Source organism: Ranitomeya imitator, chromosome 3 (assembly GCF_032444005.1).
Source record: "Ranitomeya imitator isolate aRanImi1 chromosome 3, aRanImi1.pri, whole genome shotgun sequence".
Classification (NCBI taxonomy): domain Eukaryota; kingdom Metazoa; phylum Chordata; class Amphibia; order Anura; family Dendrobatidae; genus Ranitomeya; species Ranitomeya imitator.
Window position 1 is genome coordinate 15,989,867 of NC_091284.1, and position 25,500 is coordinate 16,015,366.

Genomic DNA, 25,500 nt, shown 5'->3' on the forward strand with positions numbered 1-25,500 from the left:
TTCAGAATACTTATGTATGGGGGGAATAATATGATAATTTTTTCATTTAATATTCAGGGTTTATTTGTGTTACAAGCGTCAGAATTGATCCCTGGCAATAAAAGCATTTTGGTTGCGTCTGTTACTAAAAGGGTCGTCCGGTTTAAAAAAAAAAAGTATACGTCTCGTTAAGAAATCCAGAATTAAAGGGGGGTCTTCTGTGCCGGATCTTTATGTATTAGCAAGAGTGAGGAGCAGTTGTGAAGAGCGACCTGTCCGGTCCTACAGATAACCCAGCTATGTGAATGAGCAATGCTTCATGTCCCCTGCGGGGGCGCTGCAGGGAAATTAACCGCTTACCTCGAAACAATAATAATCTTTATTTATATAGCACCAACATATTCCGCAGCGCTTTACAAGTCAGAAGTTCATATACAACAGTCATAAGTAACATAGATAAAGATAATGCAATAGTTAAAGCAAAATAATGACACCCGTGCCCGTAAGAGCTTACAATCTACAATGATGTGGGGGAGACACAAAGTACAGGGGCTTACTTACAATGATGGTCCGGCCATCTGGAGGGAGTGGGGGGTAGATAAAGGCTGCATGAATTAATCACCAGCCAACATTCGTAGTGCTTTTGTGAGCGATGGAGTTTGATGGAGGGTTATGATCAGAGAAATAGTGATTAGTCTACAGTATATATAACAGGACTAATATTATAGGCCGCTCTAAACAGATGTGTTTTTAGGGAGCGCCTACAAATGTGTAAGTTGGGGTTAGTCCTAATTTCTTGGGGTAGAGCATTCCAGAGAATTGGCGCAACTAGGGTGTCACAAGTGTGTCACGTCCTCCTGGGAGATCTGGGGTTAGAAGATCACTACGCATTGTGAATCACAGATCTTCCATTTAGCCTGTGTGTTTATGTCCCATATTAAGTGGATTTGGTTTCCTTTGGTGCTAAAGAGGTTGAGGACCCTTTCTATGCTGGTCAGAAACTTGTACCTCCATTTCAGCTGCTTCTGATCTGGTAATTTCCTCTCCCTATAAAACCTTGCCTGACCTTCTCCATCTTGTCAGTGAAAGCTTTGCTTCCTTGCTGCTTGGAATGCTGTGCTGAGTTGGAGATCATTGTTGCTACTGGAGATTGTTGCATGCTGTTTTTGGGTGTATGCTTTCCTCGATGTCCTATTCCCATTTGGTTGGTACATCCCTATCCTTCCCTATATACCACTTTACCATTGGTGAGTGTTTGTATGTTTGTTGCTTTCTGTTATCCCTGTTTTGTCTTTGTGTCTTGCTTACCTTAAATTTCTGTCCCATGCCTCATGGGTCATGTAGGAGGCCGCATTGTGGAGAGGACTGGTAGGGTGATAGACATAAATGATGGAGATGTAGGGGGACCGCACTGTGGAGAGGATGGGTAGGGTGATAGAAATGATGGAGGAGATGTAAGGGGCCGCACTGTGGAGAGGACGGGTAGGTGATAGACAGAATTGAGGGAGGAGATGTAGGGGGGCCGCACTGTGGAGAGGACGGGTAGGTGATAGACAGAATTGAGGGAGGAGATGTAGGGGGGCCGCACTGTGGAGAGGACGGGTAGGGTGATAGACATAAATGATGGAGATGTAGGGGGGCCGCATTGTGGAGAGGACTGGTAGGGTGATAGACATAAATGATGGAGGAGATGTAAGGGGCCGCACTGTGGAGAGGACGGGTAGGTGATAGAAATGATGGAGGAGATGTAAGGGGACTGCACTGTGGAGAGGACGGGTAGGTGATAGACAGAATTGAGGGAGGAGATGTATGGGGGCTGCACTGTGGAGAGGACGGGTAGGGTGATAGACAGAAATGAGGGAGGAGATGTAGGGGGGCCGCACTGTGGAGAGGACGGGTAGGGTGATAGAAATGAGGGAGGAGATGTAGGGGGGCCGCACTGTGCAAAGGACGGGTAGGGTGATAGAAATGATGGAGGAGATGTAAGGGGACCGCACTGTGGAGAGGACGGGTAGGGTGATAGACAGAAATGAGGGAGGAGATGTAGGGGGGCCGCGCTGTGGAGAGGATGGGTAGGGTGATAGACAGAAATGAGGGAGGAGATATAAGGGGGCTGCACTGTGATAGACAAAAATGAGGGAGGAAATGTAGGGGGGCCGCACTGTGGAGAGGACGGGTAGGGTGATAGAAATGGTGAAGGAGACGTAGGGGGCCGCACTGTGCAAAGTACGGGGAGGGTGATAGAAATGATGGAGGAGATGTAGGGGGCCGCACTGTGGAGAGGATGGGTAGGTGATAGAAATGATGAAGGAGACGTAGGGGGCCGCACTGTGCAAAGTACGGGGAGGGTGATAGAAATGATGGAGGAGATGTAGGGGGCCGCACTGTGGAGAGGATGGGTAGGGTGATAGACATAAATGATGGAGGAGATGTAGGGGGCCGCACTGTGGAGAGGATGGGTAGGGTGATAGACATAAATGATAGAGGAGATGTAGGGGGCCGCACTGTGGAGAGGACAGGTAGGGTGATAGACATAAATGATGGAGGAGATGTAGGGGGGCGCACTGTGGAGAGGACAGGTAGGGTGATAGACATAAATGATGGAGGAGATGTAGGGGGGCCGCACTGTGAAGAGGATGGGTAGGTGATGGTGAAGAGCTGCTGCATCCGAGTAATGATTAGCCAGATGGACGACCCTGGCTGCTGCATTAAGGATGGACTGGAGAGGGGAAAGTCGAGTGAGGGGGAGGCCAATTAATAGAGCGTTGCAGTAGTCCAGGCGGGAGTGGATCAGGGCGACAGTGAGGGGTTTTGTTGTTTCCATCATGAGAAAAGGGCAGATTCTAGAGATGTTCTTTAGGTGTAAGCGGCACGAGCGGGCAAGAGATTGTATATGGGATGTGAAGGAGAGATCAGAGTCAAACATAACACACAGACAGCGTGCCTGCTGCCGGGGTGTAATTATGGTGCCACCCACGGAGAGGGAAACGTCAGATTTAGGGAGGTTAGTAGATGGCGGGAGCAGAAGAAGTTCAGTTTTGGAGAGGTTGAGTTTCAGATAGAGAGCGGACATGATGTTGGAGACTGCGGACAGACAGTCAGTGGCGTTCTGTAGTACAGCGGGAGTAAGGTCAGGGGATGACGTGTATAGTTGTGTGTCATCAGCATAAAGATGGGGCTGTGTGGAGAGAGAAGAGAAGAGGGCCCAAGTCTGAACCCTAAGGGACCCCAATAGTGAGCGGAAGAGGAGAAGAAATGCGAACGATACACTGATGGAGTAGTCAGAAAGATAGGAAGAGAACCAGGAGAGAGCAGTGTCCTTAATGCCTATTGATTGTAGCATAGCGAGTAGGAGATGGTTGTCAACGGTGTCGAAATCTGGAGAGAGGTCAAGAAGAATGAGCAGAGAGCGGTCACCATTACGTTAGATGTCTGATTACAGCCCATCATTAAGGGTCGTGACCTCTGGATACATTTTATGATAAGTTTATTGTTGTGGTATTGAAAAAAAGTAGACAATCCCTTTAATGACTATTTTTTCTTCTTTTTATCTGTAAAGCTGTGGTGTAGAGATTTATAACTTGCAGTACCACCCTGCATCTGTAGGTGTCAGTGTTGCATGAGTGACATAGCTCTAGCAGACAGCTGAAGCTACAGCGACACTTAGTGGCACTACAAGGAATTGCACCCAGACTGTGACTAATTCTAGAGGACTTCTGAGGAACTATAATTATTGTACTTGTAAGGAAATCATTGAAAAAAATGCAGGTTTATGATCGTTTTTGCAGACATTAATCATAGTTTTCAAGATCTCTGCTTGAAGTCATTAAAAGGAAATAATAACTGTTTACTACCAAAGGATGACAATCAGTCCTGGTCATGTGCAGACACACAGGTACAGTACAGTTAGCTGCGCTGTGTGACCATCATATGACCAGGACTGGTCTTCATCCCCCCAATAATTGCTTTCTATTTTTTTTCCCCCCATCAGTCTCGTGAAATAAATGGGATAAGAAGAGGGGGGCTGGTCCAGAGACTGGGATATGATGGCAGCTGTGCCCAGGCCAGTACTAGCCAACGGACCAGCGGACGACAGTCCCATGCCCAGAATAGCCTCTCTGGAACAGCCCAGGGGAAACGATGAGGAGCAGAAGGCCAGTGTAAGTACCTTGTGGGCTGCCGACCTTCTCTGTGCCGTCACTGTGATGGCGGTGATCGGTTCCTGGGTGGTAGCGTCTGTTGGGGCCACATCTTGCCCCCCCTGCTTCATCTTCTTTTATACTTCTTGCTTTTCTTCTTGCTCCCTTAGTCTCTATGTGACTGCAGATTGCCAAATCCTGTGGGCGAGCAATATGCAAACTGTCAGTAATCCACGCGGCTTCCGCAATATGTAACCTGTCAGGAATCCCCGTGGCTTCCGCAACATGCAAACTGTCAGGAATCCACCCCGACTTCTGCAACATGCAAACTGTCAGGAATCCCCTTCGGCTTCCACAACATGCAAACTGTCAGGAATCCCCGTGTCTTCCACAATATGCAAACCGTCAGGAATCCCCCCCAGCTTCCGCAATATGCAAAGTGTCAGGAATCCCCCCCCCCCGACTTCCGCATTATGCAAACTATTAGGAATCCCCCCCGGCTTCCACAACATGCAAACTGTCAGGAATCCCTGTGGCTTCCACAATATGCAAACTGTCAGGAATCCTCCCGGCTTCCGCAATATGCAAACTGTCAGGAATCCCCGTGGCTTCCGCAATATGCAAACTGTCAGGAATCCCCGCGGCTTCCGCAATATATAAACTGTCAGGAATCCCCCCGGCTTCCACAATATGCAAACTGTCAGGAATCCTTGCGGCTTCCACAATATGTAAACTGTCAGGAATCCCCGCGGCTTCCACAATATGCAAACTGTCAGGAATCCCTGCGGCTTCCACAATATGCAAACTGTCAGGAATCCCTGCGGCTTCCACAATATGTAAACTGTCAGGAATCCCTGCGGCTTCCACAATATGTAAACTGTCAGGAATCCCCGCGGCTTCCACAATATGCAAACTGTCAGGAATCCCCGCGGCTTCCACAATATGCAAACTGTCAGGAATCCCCGCGGCTTCCACAATATGTAAACTGTCAGGAATACCCCTGGCTTCCGCCCCTTTGTGGCCAGACGGATGTGATCAGCAGATCGTCGTCATTGGGAGAAGCAGGAAAGATTCTCGTCATCACTTGTCCTGCCGTCTCGGAGCAGGAATTAGAGGAGAATCCTGGCAGTTTTTTGTATTTTGCACGCTGGCAGGATTTGGTGCAAACCAGAAAATCCCCTGTCATTAATCTCGTTATTGTCATTTACAAGCAGTCTGTGCCATTCACACCTCCGGCTTCAGCATATAATACCGTCACACATTGCTCATATAATACAGTGCCCGTATAATACAGTCACACATTGCTCATATAATACAGTGCCCGTATAATACAGTCATACAGTGTCCATATAATACAGTCACACATTGCTCATATAATACAGACATACAGTGCCCATATAATACTGTCATACAACGCTCATATAATACAGTCATACAACGCTCATATAATACAGTCAGTGTCCATATAATACAGTCATACAGTGCCCATATAATACAGTTATAAAGGGCCCATGTAATAGTCATACAGTGCCCATATAATACAGTCATACAGTGCTCATATAATACAGTTATAAAGGGCTCATGTAATACAGTCATACAGCGCTCATATAATACAGTAATACAGTGTCCATATGATACAGTGCCCGTATAATACAGTCATACAGTGCCCATATAATACAATCATTCAGTGGCCATATAATAGTCATACATTGCTCATATAGTACAATCATACAGCGCTCATATAATACAGTCATACAGTGCCCATATAATACAGTCTTACAGTGTCCATATAATACAGTCATACAGTGGCCATATAATATAGTCATACAGTGTCCATATAATACAATCATACAGCGCTCATATAATACAGTCATACAGTGCCCATATAATACAGTCATACATTGCTCATATAGTACAATCATACAGCGCTCATATAATACAGTCATACAGTGCCCATATAATACAGTCTTACAGTGTCCATATAATACAGTCATACAGTGGCCATATAATATAGTCATACAGCGCTCATATAATACAGTCATACAGTGGCCATATAATATAGTCATACAGCGCTCATATAATACAGTCATACAGTGCCCATATAATACAGTCATACAGTGCCCATATAATACAGTCATACAGTGTCCATATAATACAATCATACAGCGCTCATATAATACAGTCATACAGTGCCCATATAATACAGTCATACAGTGTCAATATAATACAGTAATACAGTGCCCATATAATACAGCCATACAGTGGCCATATAATAGTCATACATTGCTCATATAATACAATCATACAGCGCTCATATAATACAGTCATACAGTGTCCATATAATACAGTCATACAGTGGCCATATAATATAGTCATACAGTGCCAATATAATACAGTCATTCAACGCTCATATAATACAGTCATACAGTGCCCATATAATACAGTAATACAGTGTCCATTTAATACAGTCATACAGTGCCCATATAATACAGTAATACAGTGCCAATATAATACAGTCATACAGTGCCCATATAATACAGTCATACAGTGCCCATATAATATAGTCATACAGTGCCAATATAATACAGTCATTCAACGCTCATATAATACAGTCATACAGTGCCCATATAATACAGTAATACAGTGTCCATTTAATACAGTCATACAGTGCCCATATAATACAGTAATACAGTGCCAATATAATACAGTCATACAGTGCCCATATAATACAGTCATACAGTGCCCATATAATACAGTCATACAGTGCCAATATAATACAGTCATACAGTGCCTATATAATACAGTAATACAGTGTCCATATAATACAGTCATACAGTGGCCATATAAGGGTATGTGTCCACGTTCAGGATTGCATCAGGATTTGGTCAGGATTTTACTCAGGTAAAATCCTGACCAAATCTGCACCTGAGGTCACTGGTAGGTCACCTGCGTGTTTCCGCATTGTAAGGACATGCTGCGTTCTTAAAAGACGCGCCACATGTCCGTTTTCGCGGGTCTCCCGCATGCGTCTTTTAATGCATAGTGGAGACAGGATTTCATGAAATCCCCTCCATTATGCTGTAACATCTGGACGCTGCGTGTTTGACGCTGCGGCTCTACGCAGCGTCAAAACACGCAGCGTTTCCTGAATGTGGAAACATACCCTTATAAAATCATACAGCGCTCACATAATACAGTCATACAGTGCCCATATAATACAGTCATACAGTGCCCATATAATACAGTCATACAGTGCCCATATAATACAGTCATACAGTGCTCATATAATACAGTCATACAGTGCCCATATAATACAGTCATACAGTGCCCATATAATACAGTCATACAGTGCCCATATAATAAAGTCATACAGTGTCCATATAATACAGTCATAGTGTCCATATAATACAGTCATACAGCGTTCATATAATAGAGTCATACAGTGCCCATATAATACAATCATACAGCGCTCATATAATACAGTCATACATTGACATTGTCCATATAATACAGTCATACAGTGCCCATATAATACAGTCATACAGTGCTCATATAATACAGTCATACAGCGCTCATATAATACAGTCATACAGTGCCAATATAATACAGTCATACATTGCTCATATAATACAATCATACAGCGCTCATATAATAGAGTCATACAGTGCTCATATAATACAGTCATACAGTGCCCATATAATACAGTCATACAGTGCCCAAATAATACAATCATACAGCGCTCATATAATACAATCATACAGCGCTCATATAATACAGTCATACAGTGCCCATATAATACAATCATACAGTGCCCATATAATACAGTCATACAGTGCCCATATAATGCAATCATACAGCGCTCATATAATACAATCATACAGCGCTCATATAATACAGTCATACAGCGCTCATATAATACAGTCATACAGTGCCCATATAATACAATCATACAGCGCTCATATAATACAATCATACATTGCTCATATAATACAATCATACAACGCTCATATAATACAGTCATACAGTGTCCATATAATAGTCATAGTGTCCATATAATACAATCATACAGCGCTCATATAATACAGTCATACAATGTCCATATAATACAGTCATACAGTGTCCATATAATACAGTCATACAGTGTCCATATAATACAGTCATACAGTGTCCATATAATACAGTCATACAGTGTCCATATAATACAGTCATACAGTGTCCATATAATAGTCATAGTGTCCATATAATACAATCATACAGTGCTCATATAATAGTCATACAGTGTCCATATAATACAGTCATACAGTGTCCATATAATACAGTCATACAGTGTCCATATAATACAGTCATACAGTGTCCATATAATACAGTCATACAGTGTCCATATAATACAGTCATACAGTGTCCATATAATACAGTCATACAGTGTCCATATAATACAGTCATACAGTGTCCATATAATAGTCATAGTGTCCATATAATACAATCATACAGTGCTCATATAATAGTCATACAGTGTCCATATAATACAGTCATACAGCGCTCATATAATACAAACATGGGAGCCGATACATCAAAATGTTTACACCAGAAACCTGCTGTAAACGCTTTGAATAGTTGCAAAATTGTGCAAAAATATGCTTTTTTACATGCCAGCTTCAAGCTGCCCCCCATGTGCTGTGAGGTGGGGCGGCGTGGCGCTGTGGAGGGAGCAGCACATAGCTAAGCTCGCCCGTTAAACTCATGGAAAATGGCCGTGTTTCTTAAGCCAGAAATGTTACTCCAGTCTCCGACATGGATATTCGCGGCACGGACAAGATGCACCAAATTCATCACCTGGCGCTTTCCTTTTAATGGATCAGGCGCATCTTACTCCTCCACGCCACTGGCAAAGGAAACACCCGGCCGTAGCGCCCAAATACTGTAACCATACGGTGGCCGGAGTTCAGGGCGCCACTGGGCCGTGTGGACTGTATATATCTCAGATCTGCCGGCACGGGACGAGGGGCTCGGACTAGCAGTCACGTCACTGGCGCCTGTGGATCGGGATGTCCTGCACCGCACCCATATTATTATTTCATGTGACATATAGTGCATGTGCCGCCCCCAACTACGGTGACATTTTATGTATTGTCTAAGGTTGCTCTGCTCTGCTGATTACACATAAAACCCTGCAGCAAATGTTCTCTGAGGAATCGTGGATCTTTCCAGACCGATGTTTCCACATTCAGGTTAACCCTTTCACTGCACTGGGAGCAGTTGTCACTTATGTAAATCCTTTGGGTTGATGCCTTGTATACACCAGTGAATGCCATTTACCTCTTCCATTCAAGACGGGCTGTAAAGCTTCGTTATCGAGGTTCCAGAGCTCCAATCTTGGGATTGTTGGGGCTCTCAGTGGTCGGAACCCAGCGATCACCAGATTATGGATAGGGGAAAGCTTGTTGTTTTGGGAATAACCTTCTAAGAGTATAAGATTAAAACCAGCTGCATAATACAGGGTCACTCCCCCGCTCTGACTATGGAGGCCTGGACACCACGAGCCCCTGAAGTGTCCTGTGCTGGAATTAAATCCTGTGTGCTGCTCGCTGCCGCCTCCATGGATTGGACTTGTTTTTCTAGCACATCCTACAGATGATGGATCAGATCCGGGAATTTGGAGACAAGTCCTCACCGTGATTTATTGGTCACATGTTCCAAGACACCTTTACACCTTTCTATCATAGCTGCGATGCTCTGCGTCTCCTGACACCTTTCTATCATAGCTGCGATGCTCTGTGTGTCCTGACACCTTTCTTTCATAGCTGCGTTGCTCTGCGTCTCCTTACACCTCTCGATTATAGCTGTAATGCTCTGCATCTCCATCTACTTTTCTAGCATAGCTGCAATGCTCTGCATCTCCTTACACCTTTCTATCATAGCTGTGTTGCTCTACATCTCTTTACACCTCTCTATTATAGCTGTAATGCTCTGCATCTCCTTATACCTTTCTATCATAGCTGTGTTGCTCTGCGTCTCCTTACACCTTTCTATCATAGCTGCGATGCTCTGTGTGTCCTGACACCTTTCTTTCATAGCTGCGTTGCTCTGCGTCTCCTTACACCTCTCTATTATAGCTGTAATGCTCTGCATCTCCTTCTACTTTTCTATCATAGCTGCAGTGCTCTGCATCTCCTTACACCTTTCTATCATAGCTGTGTTGCTCTGCGTCTCCTTACACCTCTCTATTATAGCTGTAATGCTCTGCATCTCCTTACACCTTTCTATCATAGCTGCATTGCTCTGCGTCTCCTTACACCTCTCTATTATAGCTGTAATGCTCTGCATCTCCTTACACCTTTCTATCATAGCTGTGTTGCTCTGCGTCTCCTTATACCTCTCTAATATAGCTGTAATGCTCTGCATCTCCTTACACCTTTCTATCATAGCTGTGTTGCTCTGCGTCTCCTTACACCTCTCTATTATAGCTGTAATGATCTGCATCGTCTTACACCTTTCTATCATAGCTGCGTTGCTCTGCATCTCCTTACACCTCTCTATTATAGCTGTAATGATCTGCATCTCCTTACACCTTTCTATCATAGCTGTGTTGCTCTGCTTGCCCTGACACCTTTCTATCATATCAGTGTTGCTCTGTGTTTCCTTACACCTCTCTATTAAAGCTCTAATGCTCTACGTTTCCTTATACTTTTCTATCATAGTTGCAATACTCTGCATCTCCTTATACCTTTCTATTATAGCTGTGATACTCTGCATGCCCTGACACCTTTCTATCATAGCTGCGATGCTCTGCGTGCCCTGACACCTTTCTATCATAGCTACAATGCTCTGCATCTACTTCCACCTTTCTATCATAGCTGCGATGCTCTGCCTGCCCTGACATCTTTCTATCATAGCGGCGATGCTCTGCCTGCCCTGACACCTCTCTATTTTAGCTGCGATGCTCTGTGTGTCCTTACACCTTTCTATCATAGCTGCGATGCTCTGCATCTCCTTACACCTTTCTATCATAGCTGCAATGCTCTGCTTGCCCTGACACCTTTCTATCATAGCTGCGATGCTCTTTGTCTCCTTCCACATTTCTATCATAGCTGCGATGATCTTTGTCTCTTTCCACCTTTCTATCATAGCTGCAATGCTCTGCATCTCCTTACACCTTTCTATCATAGTTGCAATACTCTGCATCTCCTTACACCTTTCTATCATAGTTGCAATACTCTGCGTGCCTGACTCATTTATGTCCTAGCTGTGATGCTCTGATCTGAATGTCCTTAAACCTTTCTATTATAGCTGCGATGCTCTGCCTGCCCTGACACCTTTCTATCATAGCTGCGATGCTCTTTGTCTCCTTCCACATTGCTATCATAGCTGCGATGCTCTGCGTGCCCTGACTTTCTTCTTCTATAACTGCTGCCATCACTCCTGCTAGTCAGTGGTCCCCTGACCTGGTATGCTAGCCCTGCAAAACGTAGTGTTGCACACCTCACATCACAGATGCATCACAACACGATATATACTCACAACATAGTATAAAACATCGCGTGTCATATAACAGCAGATACAACACATCGGCTTCTCATCTGTTACTGCCTCGTATCCACCCCAGACATTCACTATTATTCACTGTCCGCGGTCCAGCATTGCACACACAGCGTTCCATATTATACCTGTATGGCTGGAGTATTTCCTTTATGAGCGGTATCTGATCACCAACTCCATAAACCTACAAGATAAGTATGTGGCGTAATACATAAATCCACCTTCGGGTGGCGTTGTCCTGTCTTGTTTAGCACTGATGCTCTTCTACGTGGACAGTTCCTGATCTTCTGCCCTATTGGGGAATTTGGACGTAGGGGGATAATATCCACTTGCTATTTTTGCTTTGCAAGACTTGGTGTGATCATGTGTTACATGGACGCCTGATGTATATATAATACACCCCTGGCAGGTCACTGACAACTCCACAAAGACACAAAGAAAAGAAACCACCACCAACAATTGTTTATACAGGCTGATTGGATGCCCAGGTAGCGTATGGCTTCAGGGGTGCGGTTTAGAGAGTAAGAGGAACAGAGCTATTATATTTTATATATTTAATCTAGAAAGATAGGAAATGTTTATAAAAAATATACAAAGATGTTCCAAAATGAGAGCAAAACAATACGATGTATACAATTGTATACAATAAAAATAAATAACGAAAGAATACTACTAACCCTGATGTCATGGAAATGGCTCAGAGCTTAAAGGAGGGAAGCACTCCGATTGGGAAAATGGTGCTAACATAAGGCAAATTATGTCTTCCAAGGACAGACAAAGACAGAGACCCAATCTTTCATTTTTATTAGGTCAATGCTATGCCACATACTTCCCTTTGATGACCTCACATGGGGGCTGTTTGTGGAATGTGCTGGGCCGGTTAGAATTTTATGAGATCCCCAACTTACATCATATCTTCGCCCCTGAAGGTCCCAGGCGTTAGATATTGTCATATTACAATTTTACCTTAACATAGAGATCAAACATAACCTGTATACCATCATGTATCGGACTGTTATTAAGTTGGAGATGTTTTAGTGACCCCAGAGTGATAGGAGTGAATACATCAAGGATGTCGCTTCCCTACGACTCCGAAAATATATCTCTCATGATTATCGAATCAATTCAAACCCCAATATTCCCAACTGGACACTGGAGTTGGGCTCTCTAGCTGCAGTTGCTCAGTTTTCTTTCATCATAGGAAGCTCTTTCCTGGAGAACTATAGTTCTCCTCCTCTTCATAAACAGATCTCATTTTGGTATCTGGGAAAATATTTCCTGTTTAATTCCCTGGCCACTACAGGAGATCTCTGCTTCAATGGTTGTTTTAGTTAGTCTCTCTTCCCCTTCCCAAAATGTTCAATGTGAGACCTTCTTCAAAAGGAGTTTGAAGTGTCAGCTTTTCCTCCCTTCTGGAGAGGTCTTATGGATTTTAATTTTTCTCTATAACACCTGGCATTTAGCAATCAGCCCATTTTTGTGGAAATTGCTCATTTTCAAGATGACTGCTTGCTGTCAGTGAATGGAAACATTCTTGTGTACACTCAGAGTAATATACAGAATAATGGGGTCTCCTGGGTAGGAAGCTGTCACCCCATCACCTTGTACCTTGTGGGGTCCTGACTGATCGCCCGCTGTGGAAATCACCGGTGACTGTAGATCTGTCATCTCCCCCAGGTCTCCAGCTCTACCTACAAGCAGAGGAGTGAAGAGTTTCGCCGACTGTTCAAGGACTTACCAGAGAGCGAGAAACTCATAGTAGGTGAGCGAGACCTGCGACCACATATGTATGATGGTCATGTGTACATGTATGATGCTCTGGGTAAAAGCCGATGTAAATGTATGATGGTGCAGTGACCTGTGCACATGTATGATGGTGCAGTGACCTGTGTACATGTATGATAATATAGAGACCTGTGCACATGTATGATGGTGCAGTGACCTGTGTACATGTATGATGGTGCAGTGACCTACCACATGTATGATGGTGCAGTGACCTGTCCACATGTATGAAGGTGCAGTGACCTGTGTACATGTATGATGGTACAGAGACCTGTGCACATTTATGGTGGTGCAGTGACCTGTGCACATGTATGATGGTGCAGTGACCTGTGCACATGTATGATGGTGCAGTGACCTGTCCACATGTATGATGGTGCAGTGACCTGTCCACATGTATGATGGTGCAGTGACCTGTGTACATGTATGATGGTACAGAGACCTGAGCACATTTATGATGGTGCAGAGACCTGTGCACATGTATGATGGTGCAGTGACCTGTGCACATGTATGATGGTGCAGTGACCTGTGTACATGTATGATGGTGCAGTGACCTGTCCACATGTATGATGGTGCAGTGACCTGTGTACATGTATGATGGTACAGAGACCTGTGCACATTTATGATGGTGCAGTGACCTGTGCACATGTATGATGGTACAGAGACCTGTGCACATTTATGATGGTGCAGTGACCTGTGTACATGTATGATGGTGCAGTGACCTGTGTACATGTATGATGGTACAGAGACCTGTGCACATTTATGATGGTGCAGAGACCTGTGCACATGTATGATGGTGCAGTGACCTGTGTACATGTATGATGGTGCAGTGACCTGTGTACATGTATGATGGTACAGAGACCTGTGCACATTTATGATGGTGCAGAGACCTGTGCACATGTATGATGGTGCAGTGACCTGTGTACATGTATGATGGTACAGAGACCTGTGCACATTTATGATGGTGCAGAGACCTGTGCACATGTATGATGGTGCAGTGACCTGTGTACATGTATAATGGTACAGAGACCTGTGCACATGTATGATGGTGCAGTGACCTGTCCACATGTATGATGGTGCAGTGACCTGTTCACATGTATGATGGTGCAGTGACCTGTGCACATGTATGATGGTGCAGTGACCTGTCCACATGTATGATGGTACAGAGACCTGTGCACATGTATGATGGTGCAGTGACCTGTGCACATGTATGATGGTGCAGTGACCTGTCCACATGTATTAAGGTGCAGTGACCTGTCCACATGTATGATGGTGCAGTGACCTGTCCACATGTATGATGGTGCAGTGACCTGTGCACATGTATGATGGTGCAGTGACCTGTGCACATGTATGATGGTGCAGTGACCTGTGCACATGTATGAAGGTGCAGTGACCTGTCCACATGTATGATGGTGCAGTGACCTGTGCACATGTATGATGGTGCAGTGACCTGTCCACATGTATGATGATGCAGTGACCTGTGCACATGTATGATGGTGCAGTGACCTGTGCACATGTATGATGGTGCAGTGACCTGTGCACATGTATGATGGTGCAGTGACCTGTGTACATGTATGATGGTGCAGTGACCTGTCCACATGTATGATGGTGCAGTGACCTGTGCACATGTATGATGATGCAGTGACCTGTGCACATGTATGATGATGCAGTGACCTGTGCACATGTATGATGGTGCAGTGACCTGTGCACATGTATGATGGTGCAGTGACCTGTGCACATGTATGATGGTGCAGTGACCTGTCCACATGTATGATGGTGCAGTGACCTGTGCACATGTATGATGGTGCAGTGACCTGTGCACATGTATGATGGTGCAGTGACCTGTGCACATGTATGATGGTGCAGTGACCTGTGCACATGTATGATGGTGCAGTGACCTGTGCACATGTATGATGGTGCAGTGACCTGTGCACATGTATGATGGTGCAGTGACCTGTGCACATGTATGATGGTGCAGTGACCTGTGCACATGTATGATGGTGCTGTGAAGTGTGTACATATATAATGGTGCATAGACTAATAATGACCGGAGTTATACTGAATAACACTTATAATGGCTGGATAGCTTCCCCCATAACCTCTCCGTACGTGGCTGGGGCGGCAGCCCCCTGAGTCTCTAGGTTACAGTGTTCCATAGCGCCCCCCTAGGGCAGAGGTGTGAGGACGAGGTGCGGATCACACTGGTCACCTCTGTGGATATAAACTCTGCCCTTTTATTTCCAGATTACGCCTGTGCCCTTCAGAAGGACATCCTGCTCCAAGGACGTCTCTACCTCTGTGAGAACTGGATCTGTTTTCATAGCAATATCTTCGGATGGGAAACTTCGGTAAAAACCGCACCCATGTGACCAATGTTCAAAGGTTGTGTGGGGCGAGAACGGCCACCCCAAGAAGGAAGCACAGTGCCCCCACAGGTCCGCTGCAATGTGTATAATGGCCACACCAGGGTCAATGGGGGTCTAAAGGCGTGGGATAAAAAGGGGCATTTTGGATGGTTCCTCTATTCCACTTCCATCTATTAGCAAAAGTCTACAAAGTTCTATCTCTGGTGGTCCGGGCACGTCCATTCATTATAGAGCTTATTTACCATATATATGAGCCGACCCAAGTATAAGCCGACCCCCTAATTTTGCCACAAAAAAACTGGGAAAACTTATTGACTCGAGTATAAGCCTAGGGGTGGGAAATGCAGCAGCTACTGGTAAATTAAAAAAATAAAAATAGATACCAATAAAAGTAAAATTAATTGAGACATCAATAGGTTAAATGTTTTTGAATATCCAAATTGAATCAGGAGCCCCATATAATGCTCCATACAGTTCATGATTGGCCCCATAAGATGCTCCATAGAATAATATGCCCCTTATAATGCTCCATAAAGGTTAATAATAGCCCCATAAGATGCTCCATAGCATAATATGCCCCTTATAATGCTCCATAAAGGTTAATAATAGCCCCATAAGATGCTCCATAGCATAATATGCCCATATGCTGCTGCTGTGATAAAAAAAAGAAGGAAAAAAAATGGCATGCTCACCTCTCGTCGCTGGGGGTCTGATGCCGGTGTCCTCAGCAGGCGGGGACACCGGCGCGCTATGGGGGCTCAGGCCCCCGGCACTTGCGATATTCACCTGTCCCCGTTCCACCGTCGCTGTGTCTTCCGGCTCTCTGCAGTGACTGTTCATGCAGCGGGCGCACGCTAACCACGTCATCGTTCCCTCTGACCTGATCATCACAGCCAGAGGACGCGGAAGACACAGCGCGGCGGTGGAACGGGGACAGGTGAATATCGCATGGCTCACCCTCCGCCATCCTACTCACCTCATCCTGGTGCGGTCTCTCTGCAAGTCCCTGCTCCGGCAGCTTGTTCCTATATTCAGCGGTCACATGGTACCGCTCATAAAACTAATGAGTATGCGCGCAACGCCATATTCATTACTTTAATGAACGGTACCATGTGACCGCTGAACACAGGAACAAGCTGCAGGGACGTGCAGAGACGCGCCGGGAGGGTTAGTATGATGTGACAGCCACCACTCCTGCAGCTCCCCCTCCGACCCCTGGGACAATGACTCGAGTATAATCCAAGAGGGGCACTTTCAGCTTAAAAAAATGGGCTGAAAATCTTGGCTTATACTCAAGTATATATGGTAATAAAAAAAAAACTGTGCAATACCTGTGTTGTCCTATGGGGGAGCTCTAAAGAAACTGAACACTTGTTCCTGGTCTCCCCCACAGATCACTGAGGAGGGGCTTTATTTAGAGTCAATGTTGCATTAGCAACTTTGCAGCAGTTTTTCTGTGTATACAGTTAGTTCACTGGTGTTATCCTGACACTGAAAAAAGTCTCCCTGTAGATATGTATACTGCTCCGAGAGGTCACCTCCATGACCAAAGAGAAAACGGCTCGTCTCATCCCCAATGCCATCCAGATCAGCACCGAGAACGAGAAGGTAACGCCCGCAATTCTGCACTGCACGAGTGTACGTAGGGGCAGTATTATAGTAGTTATATTCTTGTACATAGGGGGCAGTATTATAGTAGTTATATTCTTGTACATAGGGGGCAGTATTATAGTAGTTATATTCTTGTACATAGGGGGCAGTATTATAGTAGTTATATTCTTGTACATAGGGGCAGTATTATAGTAGTTATATTCTTGTACATAGGAGCAGCATTATAGTAGTTATATTCTTGTACATAGGAGCAGTATTATAGTAGTTATATTCTTGTACATAGGGGCAGTATTATAGTAGTTATATTCTTGTACATAGGGGCAGTATTATAGTAGTTATATTCTTGTACATAGGGGCAGTATTATAGTAGTTATATTCTTGTACATTGGGGCAGTATTATAGTAGTTATATTCTTGTACATAGGGGCAGTATTATAGTAGTTATAATCTTGTACATAGGAGCAGTATTATAGTAGTTATATTCTTGTACATAGGGGCAGCATTATAGTAGTTATATTCTTGTACATAGGAGCAGTATTATAGTAGTTATATTCTTGTACATAGGAGCAGTATTATAGTAGTTATATTCTTGTACATAGGGGCAGCATTACAGTAGTTATATTCTTGTACATAGGGGCAGTATTATAGTAGTTATATTCTTGTACATAGGGGCAGTATTATAGTAGTTATATTCTTGTATATAGGAGCAGTATTATAGTAGTTATATTCTTGTACATAGGGGCAGTATTATAGTAGTTATATTCTTGTACATAGGAGCAGTATTATAGTAGTTATATTCTTGTACATAGGAGCAGTATTATAGTAGTTATATTCTTGTACATAGGGGCAGCATTACAGTAGTTATATTCTTGTACATAGGGGCAGTATTATAGTAGTTATATTCTTGTACATAGGGGCAGTATTATAGTAGTTATATTCTTGTATATAGGGGCAGTATTATAGTAGTTATATTCTTGTACATAGGGGCAGTATTATAGTAGTTATATTCTTGTACATAGGGGCAGTATTATAGTAGTTATATTCTTGTACATAGGGGCAGTATTATAGTAGTTATATTCTTGTATATAGGAGCAGTATTATAGTAGTTATATTCTTGTACATAGGGGCAGTATTATAGTAGTTATATTCTTGTACATAGGGGCAGTATTATAGTAGTTATATTCTTGTACATAAGGGTAGTATTATAGTAGTTATATTCTTGTACATAGGGGCAGTATTATAGCAGTTATATTCATGTACATAGGAGCAGTATTATAGTAGTTATATTCTTGTACATAAGGGCAGTATTATAGTATTTATATTCTTGTACATAGGGGCAGTATTATAGTAGTTATATTCTTGTACATAGGGGTAGTATTATAGTAGTTATATTCTTGTACACAGGGGTAGTATTATAGTAGTTATATTCTTGTACACAGGAGCAGTATTATAGTAGTTATATTCTTGTAGATAGGAGCAGTATTATAGTAGTTATATTCTTGTACATAGGGGCAGTATTATAGTAGTTATATTCTTGTACATAAGGGCAGTATTATAGTAGTTATATTCTTGTACATAAGGGCAGTATTATAGTAGTTATATTCTTGTACATAAGGGCAGTATTATAGTAGTTATATTCTTGTACATAGGGGGCAGTATTATAGTAGTTATATTCTTGTACATAGGAGCAGTATTATAGTAGATATATTCTTGTACATAGGGGCAGTATTATAGTAGTTATATTCTTGTACATAGGAGCAGTATTATAGTAGTTATATTCTTGTACATAGGGGCAGTATTATAGTAGATATATTCTTGTACATAGGGGCAGTATTATAGTAGTTATATTCTTGTACATAAGGGCAGTATTATAGTAGTTATATTCTTGTACATAGGAGCAGTATTATAGTATTTATATTCTTGTAAATAGGAGCAGTATTATAGTAGTTATATTCTTGTACATAGGGGCAGTTTTATAGTAGTTATATTCTTGTACATAGGAGCAGTATTATAGTAGTTATATTCTTGTACATAGGGGCAGTATTATAGTAGTTATATTCTTGTACATAAGGGCAGTATTATAGTAGTTATATTCTTGTACATAAGGGCAGTATTATAGTAGTTATATTCTTGTACATAGGGGGCAGTATTATAGTAGTTATATTCTTGTACATAAGGGCAGTATTATAGTAGTTATATTCTTGTACATACGCACAGTATTATAGTAGTTATATTCTTGTACATAGGAGCAGTATTATAGTAGTTATATTCTTGTACATAGGAGCAGTATTATAGTAGATATATTCTTGTACATAGGGGCAGTATTATAGTAGTTATATTCTTGTACATAGGAGCAGTATTATAGTATTTATATTCTTGTACATAGGGGCAGTATTATATCAGTTATATTCTTGTACATAGGGGCAGTATTATAGTAGTTATATTCTTGTACATAGGAGCAGTATTATAGTAGTTATATTCTTGTACATAGGAGCAGTATTATAGTAGTTATATTCTTGTACATAGGGGCAGTATTATAGTAGTTATATTCTTGTACATAGGGGGCAGTATTATAGTAGTTATATTCTTGTACATAGGAGGCAGTATTATAGTAGTTATATTCTTGTACTTAGGGGCAGTTTTATAGTAGTTATATTCTTGTACATAGGAGCAGTATTATAGTATTTATATTCTTGTACATAGGAGCAGTATTATAGTAGTTATATTCTTGTACATAGGGGCAGTTTTATGGTAGTTATATTCTTGTACATAGGAGCAGTATTATAGTAGTTATATTCTTGTATATAGGGGCAGTATTATAGTAGTTATTTTCTTGCACATAGGAGCAGTATTATAGTAGTTATATTCTTGTATATAGGGGCAGTATTATAGTAGTTATATTCTTGTACATAGGAGCAGTATTATAGTAGTTATATTCTTGTACATAGGAGCAGTATTATAGTAGTTATATTCTTGTACATAGGGGCAGTATTATAGTAGTTATATTCTTGTACATAGGAGCAGTATTATAGTAGTTATATTCTTGTACATAGGAGCAGTATTATAGTAGTTATATTCTTGTACATAGGAGCAGTATTATAGTAGTTATATTCTTGTACATAGGGGCAGTATTATAGTAGTTATATTATAGTACATAGGGGGCAGTATTATAGTAGCTATATTCTTGTACATAGGAGCAGTATTATAGTAGTTATATTCTTCTACATAGGGGCAGTATTATAGCAGTTATAGTACATAGGGGGCAGTATTATAGTAGTTATATTCTTGTACATAGGAGCAGTATTATAGTAGTTATGTTCTTGTACATTAGAGCAGTATTATAGTAGTTATATTATAGTACATAGGGGCAGTATTATAGTAGTTATATTCTTGCACATAGGGGCAGCATTATAGTAGTTATAGTACATAGGGGGCAGTATTGTAGTAGTTATATTCTTGTACATAGGGGCAGTATTATAGTAGTTATATTATAGTATTTTATAGTAGATATTTGTACATAGGGGCAGTATTATAGTAGATATTTGTACATAGGGGCAGTATTATAGTAGATATATGTACATTGTATATTGCACATTGGATGTGAAGCGGATAATGATGTCTATATATCACTTCTCAGTTTTTTTTCACATCATTTGCTGCAAGAGACAGAAGTTTCCTAAACATGTTCCGTATGTGGCAGAATGTTCTCCTGGATAAGGTAAGTCTGTTCTGTTAGTTTAATATTGTCCATAAAATCCTTGCATTATTTCGAGTTGATTCTTACAGTTGCTTTATGTTTTCCCATTATTAATATGTTTTTTGGGGGGTTTGGAGATTTTTATTCTGTTGCTGTAAATCAACACTAGTATCTCCTGATAGATGATTACAATAAAGCACCTTGTTTATAAAGCTGAAGTGAAATAAGTTAACACCCCATCCATCATAGAGAATAGAAACATATCACTGCTCACAAAGGACTCACAGGCTTTCTATATGAGTAGGTGGGGAAGCCGGACCCATAGGCTTTCTACAGTAGTGTTTAAAATACCGGCCATCCAATATGACTGACCAGAGTAATCCCTGTTTTTGGTATAAATTCTATCACCACAATTTACCAGTCGGTGCAGTAGATAAGAGCACCTCTACTCATGATCTACAGGCTTCTGAGTCCCTGTATTAGAAAAATTGATTGACAGGCGGTGATCACAATAATATCAGTGTGGAGATCAATTAAATTAAATAAAACTTATACAGAAGTGCAGACAATGATTGGCCGTTCAGCTACAATGATCTCCAATGTTATATAATGGAAAACCAAAACCAGAGAGATGTGGAAGAATGCGGAAGACGACCATTCTAATGGACGGAAGAATGGCCAGAATGGCAAAGGCTCAGCCGATGATCGGCTCCAGGATGATCACAGACAGTGTCACGTTACCTGGGAGGACTGGGACAGAAGATGTCTGTGTGGCGCTAATCTCTTAGTAAGAAGTCCCTGAACTGTAAGCCATATACTGAAGCAGACACAATGTATCAAAGAACACATCAACTGGCCCTAAAAAGTATTGGAGAAACATTCGGTGGACTGATGAAAGTCAAAATGGTTCTTTTGGGTCCAAGGGCCACAGACAGTTCGTCAAAGTCTGCATTCAAGCCACAGAACACTCTGCACACAGTGAAGCATGGTGGTGAAGCATTATGATACAGGCAGGTTTCTCTTACTATGTTGCCGGTCTATTTACCGCACGACAGGGATCATGGACCAGTCTGCAGATATTACAATACTTGAAAAGGTCATGTTGCATTACTCTGAAGAGGATATGCCCTTGAAATGGGTGTTTCACCAAGACAACAACCCTAAACACAGCAGTAAACAAGCAAAATCTTGGATCCATGACAAATAATTGAGGTTATGGAGCCGCTGGCCCGATCCCCAGGCCTTATTCTGATTGATAGAACACTTGTTGGGAGACATTAAAAATGACGTTTCTGAGGCAAAGCCAACAAATGCCAAAAATTGTGGGATGTAGTCCGAGCATCCTGGGCTGGAACAACTGTTATGGACTGACCTGGTTTGGAACAGTGATATTGTAACCACTAGGGAAAGCAGTGATAGTCAGGGATAGCCAGGAGTCAGTGCACAGGAACAGCAAAGTAGTATCTTGAGGATAAGCAGCAGGTGAGAGGGAGCATGACTAGAGGTTGGTAGCTCAATAATCTCACAAGAAAGGGAGTGCTATGCCAGGTTTAAATAGGGTGTTCAATCTCTGTGGAGCCAATCAGGAACTCAGGGTGGAGACCATCAGAAACAACATAGGTACAAGTATTTGGGTTAGCACGGAACAGTCCAGTGAGCTGAATAGCTTAGGGAAGAGCTGCCGTCTGGTGCTCAGGAGCTGCTGGGTTCGGATCTGTACAGTACTCCCCTCCTTCCAGGATGGCCTCTTGATATCTCAGGTGCTGGCTTCTCTTGATGAAGATGAAAAGCTCTTGTAAGCCTGGGTGCATGGATGTTGCCCTATGGTTCCCATACATTGTCTTCTGGTCTGTAACACCCTCCATTGCACCAAATATTGTAGTCTCCCTCTACATCTTCTAGAGACCAGAATTTCATCCACGATGTACTTTTCTTCACCATGGACTTTTTCTGGTGGAGGAGGTGGCTGAGTTCTTCATGGAATGACACATGGAACACAGGGGGAATCTTCAGGCTGTTAGGAAGTTTTAAACGGAAAGCAACTGGGTTAATTTTTGCAGAAATTTGGAAAGGTCCTGTGAATTTTTGACCCAAGTTAGAAGACGGTACGTTTGTATTCAGATTTTTTGTAGAAAGCCAAACCTTGTCACCGACCTGAAGGGTACGAGGGGCTTTACGACATTTATCTGCTGTTTCTTTATAATCTTCTTTGGCCTTTTGTAACATCTCCATAGTTCTTTTTGAGGTTTCTGCAACTCTGTAAGGCTACGTTCACACTAGCGTTCGGCTAGTGTGCGTCGCGCTAGCGTCGGGCGACGCAGCGGCGACGCACGCGTCATGCGCCCCTATGTTTAACATGGGGGACGCATGCGTTTTTGCTTGTTGCTTTTTCCGACACGTGCGTCTTTTTTGACGCTAGCGTCGGACCAAGAAAACGCAACAAGTTGCATTTTTCTTGCGTCCGATTTTCGTCAAAAAACGACGCACGCGTCGAAAAACGCAGCGTTTTTGCGTGCGTTTTTCAGTGCGTTGTGCGTCGCGTCACCGACGCAGCGGCGCACAACGCTAGTGTGAACGTAGCCTTAGTCTGTCAGTAACAGCAGGAACCGAGGTATTAAATGGAAGATTAGAAATAAATACTGGATGCAAGTCATGGTTAGCCAAAAATGGACTTTGTGATGTAGAACTGTGCTTGGAGTCATTATATGCAAATTCTGCTGTTGGTAGATAATCCACCCAGTCATCCTGTAGGTAATAAATAAAACAGCGCAGGTATTGTTCAAGGGTCTGGTTATTTCTTTCAGTCTGGTCATTGGATTGTGGGTGGAAGGCAGGAGACAAACTGACTGTACCTCCTAACGCTGTACAGAAGGTTTTCCACAATCTCGATGTAAACTGAACACCTCTATCAGAAGTTACATTGTCAGGAATTCCATGCAGTCTGAATACCTCTTTGACCACTAATTCTGCGGTTTCTTCAGCGGTAGGAATACCTTTAGTTGGAATAAAATCGGCCATCTTTGTGAGCCGATCCGTCACAAGGATAACAGTCATTTCTTCAGATGGAGGAAGGTCCACCATAAAATCCATTGAGATTGATCCTCAAGGCCTAGATGGAACTGGAAGAGGATGAAGAAGTCCCAGAGGAGAAGATCGTGGCGTCTTATTCCATGCACATGTTCAACAATAGGAAACACATTTTCTCACATCCTTCCTACAATTAGGCCACCAAAAAGACCGAAGTAGTAGTTATTGAGTTTTCATTATTTAGAATCGTGGACAAGTTTGAGGACTTCAAGTCGAGCAGATTCAGGGACATATACAGTGTTTGGTGGTTCTGCATCCAGGATCCCTCCTTAAAAGAAAGATCAATGTCTTCAGAAGGATGGATAAGAAAGAAGTCAGTTTGGTATCCCTCTTTAATCATGGGAAAAAAATTCTTTGGAGTCCAGTATTCCCCAAAAGGTTTTTGGACGTAGAACGGTTCAGTCAGTGTTGGACCTCTCCTGAGGTCCAGGTTCAGCAGATATCCTGGACAGAACATCAGCCGTGCCATTTCGTCAACCAGGCTGATAAGAACAAAAATAAGGCCCAACGTGCTTGCCTTGTGGACAACCTCTTAGCTGTACGGATAAATTCTAAATATTTTGTGGTCAAAAGATTTTGGTTTTCTTTGCGAGTGAAGTAATTGGTAAAGTTATTTTTGAAAAGTTTTGAATGAATCTTCTGTAGAAATTTGCAAATCCAATAAAGCGCTGAACGTCTTTTATACAGTACTAGCTGAAGAGCCCGGCGTTGCCTGGGCATAGTAAATATCTGTGGTTAGTTATAGCGCCTCACTTCTCCTATTTTCCCATCACGCCTCTCATTTTCCCAATCACATCTCTCATTTTCTCCCTCACTCCTCTCATTCCCCCCTAACACTTGTCATTTCGACCTCACATCCGTCATTTTCCGATCACTCCACTATTTTCCCTCACTCCTCTCATTTTGCACTCACACCTTTTCATTTTCACCTCACAGCTCTCATTTTCACCTCAGTATATACATGTTTGTCATCTCCCTTATATATAGTATACACCTGTATGTCATCTCCTGTATATAGTATATACCTGTATGTCATCTCCCCTGTATATTATTTTATTATTATACATTTTTATAGCGCCATTTATTCCATGGCGCTTTACATGTGAATACGGGGCAAATATAGACAATTACATTAAACATGAGCAGATAACAAGGCACACGAGTACATAAGGAGGGAGGACCCTGCCCGCGAGGGCTCACAGTCTGCAGGGGGTGGGTGAGGATACACTAGGAGAGGGAAGAGCTGGCTGTGCGGCTGTTCAGTAGGTTGAGGATCACTGCAGGCTGTAGGCTTGTCGGAAGAGATG

The 25,500-nt window shown here is 42.6% G+C and overlaps 1 protein-coding gene across 2 annotated transcripts in view; it reads left to right on the forward strand.

Annotated features, from left to right (window-relative positions):
• GRAMD1C (GRAM domain containing 1C) overlaps nt 1-25,500 on the forward strand; it is a 147,740-nt gene that overhangs the window by 32,464 nt on the left and 89,776 nt on the right. Inside the window, exons 2-6 of one of the 2 annotated variants that reach the window (XM_069760543.1) lie at nt 3,971-4,139; nt 13,332-13,416; nt 15,678-15,781; nt 17,312-17,407; nt 21,047-21,127. In XM_069760543.1, the coding sequence (XP_069616644.1) occupies nt 4,023-4,139; nt 13,332-13,416; nt 15,678-15,781; nt 17,312-17,407; nt 21,047-21,127 (483 nt within the window). In that variant the 5' untranslated portion in view covers nt 3,971-4,022. The remainder of the gene's footprint in view (nt 1-3,970; nt 4,140-13,331; nt 13,417-15,677; nt 15,782-17,311; nt 17,408-21,046; nt 21,128-25,500) is intronic. The other variant, XM_069760544.1, reaches the window with a different exon arrangement.